The 7,500-nt window shown below is 41.2% G+C and overlaps 1 protein-coding gene across 39 annotated transcripts in view; it reads right to left on the reverse strand.

Annotated features, from left to right (window-relative positions):
- Positions 1 to 7,500, reverse strand: part of herc1 (HECT and RLD domain containing E3 ubiquitin protein ligase family member 1) — a 218,697-nt gene that overhangs the window by 28,210 nt on the left and 182,987 nt on the right. For 35 of the 39 annotated variants that reach the window (XR_016492387.1, XR_016492384.1, XM_090223301.1 and 32 more), the window contains 4 exons: positions 5,253 to 5,408; positions 3,998 to 4,120; positions 2,271 to 2,373; positions 194 to 363 (listed from right to left, as the gene is read on the reverse strand). Coding sequence is in view for 35 of the 39 variants with exons in the window: in XM_090223301.1 (XP_090079427.1) it covers positions 194 to 363; positions 2,271 to 2,373; positions 3,998 to 4,120; positions 5,253 to 5,408 (552 nt within the window). In the remaining 4 variants the exon portion in view is untranslated. Of the gene's footprint in view, positions 1 to 193; positions 364 to 2,270; positions 2,374 to 3,997; positions 4,121 to 4,451; positions 4,468 to 5,018; positions 5,035 to 5,252; positions 5,409 to 7,500 lie in introns of those variants that run through there. The other 4 variants (XM_090223267.1, XM_090223268.1, XR_016492385.1 and 1 more) reach the window with 4 other exon arrangements.

Here is a 7,500-nt window from a genome sequence, read left to right on the forward strand (position 1 = left end):
AGTGTGTGTTGTATCCTACCTGCCCCAGGTATAGACCTCTAGGGTGGAGGACAGGACCAGTGTGTGTTGTATCCTACCTGCCCCAGGTATAGACCTCTAGGGTGGAGGACAGGACCAGTGTGTGTTGTATCCTACCTGCCCCAGGTATAGACCTCTAGGGTGGAGGACAGGACCAGTGTGTGTTGTATCCTACCTGTCCCTCTGAGTTGCTGCCCCAGGTATAGACCTCTCCGGCGGAGGACAGGACCAGTGTGTGTTCGGCCCCCACAGCCACATCCTGTATAAACACGTCAGACAGAGCTGGTACCACCTGGGGACGGTTATGGTTCCTGGCCCGGCCCTCGGGCAGCCCTATGAGTCGGTCTGGGGGGGGGGGGGGGACACAGGAGGGTTGATGAGGGGTGTTACAGGCTAGACACATTCTGTATGTTATGTTGTTATGTTATGTCTAAAGTAGACCGGATATTTGTTGTTGTCAATAATCAAGATGGATGATGAAAATAATATAGAAACGCAGAACTAGAGTAACAGACAACACTGAGAGAATATGTTTTGTTTTTACCTCAGCATGTTCTATTCTATAATATTTCTATGTTACAGTGCCTTGCGAAAGTATTCGGCCCCCTTGAACTTTGCGACCTTTTGCCACATTTCAGGCTTCAAACATAAAGATATAAAACTGTATTTTTTTGTGAAGAATCAACAACAAGTGGGACACAATCATGAAGTGGAACGACATTTATTGGATATTTCAAACTTTTTTAACAAATCAAAAACTGAAAAATTGGGCGTGCAAAATTATTCAGCCCCCTTAAGTTAATACTTTGTAGCGCCACCTTTTGCTGCGATTACAGCTGTAAGTCGCTTGGGGTGTGTCTCTATCAGTTTTGCACATCGAGAGACTGACATTTTTTCCCATTCCTCCTTGCAAAACAGCTCGAGCTCAGTGAGGTTGGATGGAGAGCATTTGTGAACAGCAGTTTTCAGTTCTTTCCACAGATTCTCGATTGGATTCAGGTCTGGACTTTGACTTGGCCATTCTAACACCTGGATATGTTTATTTTTGAACCATTCCATTGTAGATTTTGCTTTATGTTTTCGATCATTGTCTTGTTGGAAGACAAATCTCCGTCCCAGTCTCAGGTCTTTTGCAGACTCCATCAGGTTTTCTTCCAGAATGGTCCTGTATTTGGCTCCATCCATCTTCCCATCAATTTTAACCATCTTCCCTGTCCCTGCTGAAGAAAAGCAGGCCCAAACCATGATGCTGCCACCACCATGTTTGACAGTGGGGATGGTGTGTTCAGGGTGATGAGCTGTGTTGCTTTTACGCCAAACATAACATTTTGCATTGTTGCCAAAAAGTTCAATTTTGGCTTCATCTGACCAGAGCACCTTCTTCCACATGTTTGGTGTGTCTCCCAGGTGGCTTGTGGCAAACTTTAAACAACACTTTTTATGGATATCTTTAAGAAATGGCTTTCTTCTTGCCACTCTTCCATAAAGGCCAGATTTGTGTAATATACGACTGATTGTTGTCCTATGGACAGAGTCTCCCACCTCAGCTGTAGATCTCTGCAGTTCATCCAGAGTGATCATGGGCCTCTTGGCTGCATCTCTGATCAGTCTTCTCCTTGTATGAGCTGAAAGTTTAGAGGGACGGCCAGGTCTTGGTAGATTTGCAGTGGTCTGATACTCCTTCCATTTCAATATTATCGCTTGCACAGTGCTCCTTGGGATGTTTAAAGCTTGGGAAATCTTTTTGTATCCAAATCCGGCTTTAAACTTCTTCACAACAGTATCTCGGACCTGCCTGGTGTGTTCCTTGTTCTTCATGATGCTCTCTGCGCTTTTAACGGACCTCTGAGACTATCACAGTGCAGGTGCATTTATACGGAGACTTGATTACACACAGGTGGATTGTATTTATCATCATTAGTCATTTAGGTCAACATTGGATCATTCAGAGATCCTCACTGAACTTCTGGAGAGAGTTTGCTGCACTGAAAGTAAAGGGGCTGAATAATTCTGCACGCCCAATTTTTCAGTTTTTGATTTGTTAGAAAAGTTTGAAATACCCAATAAATGTCGTTCCACTTCATGATTGTGTCCCACTTGTTGTTGATTCTTCACAAAAAAATACAGTTTTATATCTTTATGTTTGAAGCCTGAAATGTGGCAAAAGGTCGCAAAGTTCAAGGGGGCCGAATACTTTCGCAAGGCACTGTATCTGTTGAAACTGAACAGTGTGTGGTGTATCATATCCAGACCTTGTCCGAACGTGTACACGTTGCCACCTTTAGTGAGGGCAACAGAGAACTGAGTTCCACAGGACACCTTCTTGATGCCGAGGCCACAGAGAACATCCACCTTCTGTGGAACAACAACAACAACAACAACAACAACGTGATTCACACACAACTGGAATATGACTTGGTGAAGTGGTGCTGCAAGAGACAATATACACAGAATATACACAGAATATACACAGTATATACTATAGACAGAATATACACAGAATATACACAGAATATACACAGTATATACTATAGACAGAATATACACACTATACTATAGACAGAATATACACACTATACTATAGACAGAATATACACAGAATATACTATAGACAGAATATACACAGAATATACTATAGACAGAATATACACAGAATATACTATAGACAGAATACACACAGAATATACTATAGACAGAATATACACAGAATATACTATAGACAGAATATACACAGAATATACACAGAATATACTATAGACAGAATATACACAGAATATACACAGTATATACTATAGACAGAATATACACAGAATATACTATAGACAGAATATACACAGAATATACTATAGACAGAATATACACAGAATATACTATAGACAGAATATACACAGAATATACTATAGACAGAATACACACAGAATATATTAGACAGAATATACACAGAATATACAAAGAATATACACAGAATATACTATAGACAGAATATACTATAGACAGAATATACACAGAATATACAGACAGAATATACAACCGCCAGAATATACTAACGCCAGAATATACTACCGCCAGAATATACTACCGCCAGAATATACACGGAATATACTACCGCCAGAATATACACGGAATATACTACCGCCAGAATATACTACAGACAGAATATACACAGTATATACACACAATATACTACAGCCAGAATATACTACCAACAAAATATACACAGAATATAGACAGAATATACTACCGCCAGAATATACTACAGCCAGAATATACACAGAATGTACTACAGCCAGAACATACTAGACAGAATATACTACCGCCAGAATATACTACCGCCAGAATATACTACCGCCAGAATATATTACAGACAGAATTTATAGACCTACAGTCAACACTACTGTACATACCTGAGGAACAGACTGACAGTCAACACTACTGTACATACCTGAGGAACAGACCTACAGTCAACACTACTGTACATACCTGATGAACAGACCGACAGTCAACACTACTGTACATACCTGAGGAACAGACCTACAGTCAACACTACTGTACATACCTGATGAACAGACCTACAGTCAACACTACTGTACATACCTGATGAACAGACTGACAGTCAACACTACTGTACATACCAGAGGAACAGACTGACAGTCAACACTACTGTACATACCAGAGGAACAGACTGACAGTCAACACTACTGTACATACCTGAGGAACAGACTGACAGTCAACACTACTGTACATACCAGAGGAACAGACTGACAGTCAACACTACTGTACTGTACATACCTGAGGAACAGACTGACAGTCAACACTACTGTACATACCTGAGGAACAGACTGACAGTCAACACTACTGTACATACCTGAGGAACAGACTGACAGTCAACACTACTGTACATACCAGAGGAACAGACTGACAGTCAACACTACTGTATATACCTGAGGAACAGACTGACAGTCAACACTACCGTACATACCTGAGGTGAGGACTTGGCGGTAGAATTCCCCAGGCCCAGTTTCCCGTAGTCTCCGTCTCCGAAGGCCCAGACCATCATTCCATCGGCAGAGACGGCTACGGTGTGATTCAGACCACACGCCACCTGGGAACCGGACAAAACCAGACGGGGGTCAGATGTTAGTGTATCTCACCTGTCCGACCAGGTATCTGTTAGTGTATATTACCTGGTATCTGTTAGTGTATATTACCTGGTATCTGTTAGTGTATCTCACCTGTCCGACCTGGTATCTGTTAGTGTATCTCACCTGGTATCTGTTAGTGTATATTACCTGGTATCTGTTAGTGTATATTACCTGGTATCTGTTAGTGTATATTACCTGGTATCTGTTAGTGTATCTCACCTGGTATCTGTTAGTGTATATTACCTGGTATCTGTTAGTGTATATTACCTGGTATCTGTTAGTGTATCTCACCTGTCCGACCTGGTATCTGTTAGTGTATCTCACCTCTCCGACCTGGTATCTGTTAGTGTATATTACCTGGTATCTGTTAGTGTATCTCACCTCTCCGACCTGGTATCTGTTAGTGTATATTACCTGGTATCTGTTAGTGTATCTCACCTCTCCGACCTGGTATCTGTTAGTGTATATTACCTGGTATCTGTTAGTGTATCTCACCTCTCCGACCTGGTATCTGTTAGTGTATATTACCTGGTATCGGTTAGTGTATCTCACCTGGTATCTGTTAATGTATATTACCTGGTATCTGTTAATGTATATTACCTGGTATCTGTTGGTGTATATTACCTGGTATCTGTTAGTGTATATTACCTGGTATCTGTTAATGTATATTACCTGGTATCTGTTAGTGTATATTACCTGGTATCTGTTAGTGTATCTCACCTGTCCGACCTGGTATCTGTTAATGTATATTACCTGGTATCTGTTAGTGTACATTACCTGGTATCTGTTAGTGTATCTCACCTGTCCGACCTGGTATCTGTTAGTGTATATTACCTGGTATCTGTTAGTGTATCTCACCTGTCCGACCTGGTATCTGTTAATGTATATTACCTGGTATCTGTTAGTGTACATTACCTGGTATCTGTTAGTGTATCTCACCTGTCCGACCTGGTATCTGTTAATGTATATTACCTGGTATCTGTTAGTGTATATTACCTGGTATCTGTTAGTGTATATTACCTGGTATCTGTTAGTGTATATTAGCTGGTATCTATTAGTATATATTACCTGGTATCTGTTAGTGTATCTCACCTGTCCGACCTGGTACCCCTCCAACGCAGTGACCTTCTCAGGGAGCTTCTTGTTGGAGGTGTTTCCCAATCCAAGCCTGCCATAGTCCCCGTTCCCAAAGGAGAACAGTCTCCCATCAGCTGTCACCACCGCGGAGTGCTTGAACCCGCAGGACATCTGACCACAGAGGAAACGTTGATGAACATGGGAACAACAGCCAATCAGAACAAGAGGCCTTTTTTTTTCCAAGGAGTGACTTTTCAGATAGAAGGGAAATGTTTTGAACCAACCCATTCCTCTTTTCCAAATGAATAGTGGAATATTTTACATCTAAATGACAGTAGACTACAGTCTATTACAGTAGAGATACTGACCTGTAGACCCTCTAAATGACAGTCGACTACAGTCTATTACAGTAGAGATACTGACCTGTAGAACCTCTACATGACAGTAGACTACAGTCTATTACAGTAGAGATACTGACCTGTACAACCTCTACATGACAGTAGACTACAGTCTATTACAGTAGAGATACTGACCTGTAGACCCTCTAAATGACAGTAGAGATACTGACCTGTAGAACCTCTACATGACAGTAGACTACAGTCTATTACAGTAGAGATACTGACCTGTAGACCCTCTACATGACAGTAGACTACAGTCTATTACAGTAGAGATACTGACCTGTAGACCCTCTACATGACAGTAGACTAGTCTATTACAGTAGAGATACTGACCTGTACAACCTCTACATGACAGTAGACTACAGTCTATTACAGTAGAGATACTGACCTGTAGAACCTCTACATGACAGTAGACTACAGTCTATTACAGTAGAGATACTGACCTGTAGAACCTCTACATGACAGTAGACTACAGTCTATTACAGTAGAGATACTGACCTGTAGACCCTCTACATGACAGTAGACTACAGTCTATTACAGTAGAGATACTGACCTGTAGAACCCCTACATGACAGTAGACTACAGTCTATTACAGTAGAGATACAGACCTGTAGAACCTCTACATGACAGTAGAGATACTGACCTGTAGAACCTCTAAATGACAGTAGACTACAGTCTATTACAGTAGAGATACTGACCTGTACAACCTCTACATGACAGTAGAGATACTGACCTGTACAACCTCTAAATGACAGTAGACTACAGTCTATTACAGTAGAGATACTGACCTGTACAACCTCTACATGACAGTAGACTACAGTCTATTACAGTAGAGATCCTGACCTGTACAACCTCTAAATGACAGTAGAGATACTGACCTGTACAACCTCTAAATGACAGTAGACTACAGTCTATTACAGTAGAGATACTGACCTGTAGAACCTCTACATGACAGTAGACTACAGTCTATTACAGTAGAGATACTGACCTGTAGAACCTCTACATGACAGTAGACTACAGTCTATTACAGTAGAGATACTGACCTGTAGACCCTCTACATGACAGTAGACTACAGTCTATTACAGTAGAGATACTGACCTGTAGAACCTCTACATGACAGTAGACTACAGTCTATTACAGTAGAGATACTGACCTGTACAACCTCTACATGACAGTAGACTACAGTCTATTACAGTAGAGATACAGACCTGTAGAACCTCTACATGACAGTAGACTACAGTCTATTACAGTAGAGATACTGACCTGTAGACCCTCTAAATGACAGTAGACAACAGTCTATTACAGTAGAGATACTGACCTGTAGACCCTCTAAATGACAGTAGACGACAGTCTATTACAGTAGAGATACTGACCTGTAGACCCTCTACATGACAGTAGACTACAGTCTATTACAGTAGAGATACTGACCTGTAGACCCTCTACATGACAGTAGACTACAGTCTATTACAGTAGAGATACTGACCTGTACAACCTCTACATGACAGTAGACTACAGTCTATTACAGTAGAGATACTGACCTGTAGAACCTCTACATGACAGTAGAGATACTGACCTGTACAACCTCTAAATGACAGTAGACTACAGTCTATTACAGTAGAGATACTGACCTGTACAACCTCTACATGACAGTAGACTACAGTCTATTACAGTAGAGATACTGACCTGTAGAACCTCTACATGACAGTAGACTACAGTCTATTACAGTAGAGATACTGACCTGTAGAACCTCTACATGACAGTAGACTACAGTCTATTACAGTAGAGATACTGACCTGTAGAACCTCTACATGACAGTAGACTACAGTCTATTACAGTAGAGATACTGACCTGTAGAACCTCTACAT

This window comes from Oncorhynchus mykiss, chromosome 26, assembly GCF_057628025.1.
Source record: "Oncorhynchus mykiss isolate SJ-2025 chromosome 26, ASM5762802v1, whole genome shotgun sequence".
Classification (NCBI taxonomy): domain Eukaryota; kingdom Metazoa; phylum Chordata; class Actinopteri; order Salmoniformes; family Salmonidae; genus Oncorhynchus; species Oncorhynchus mykiss.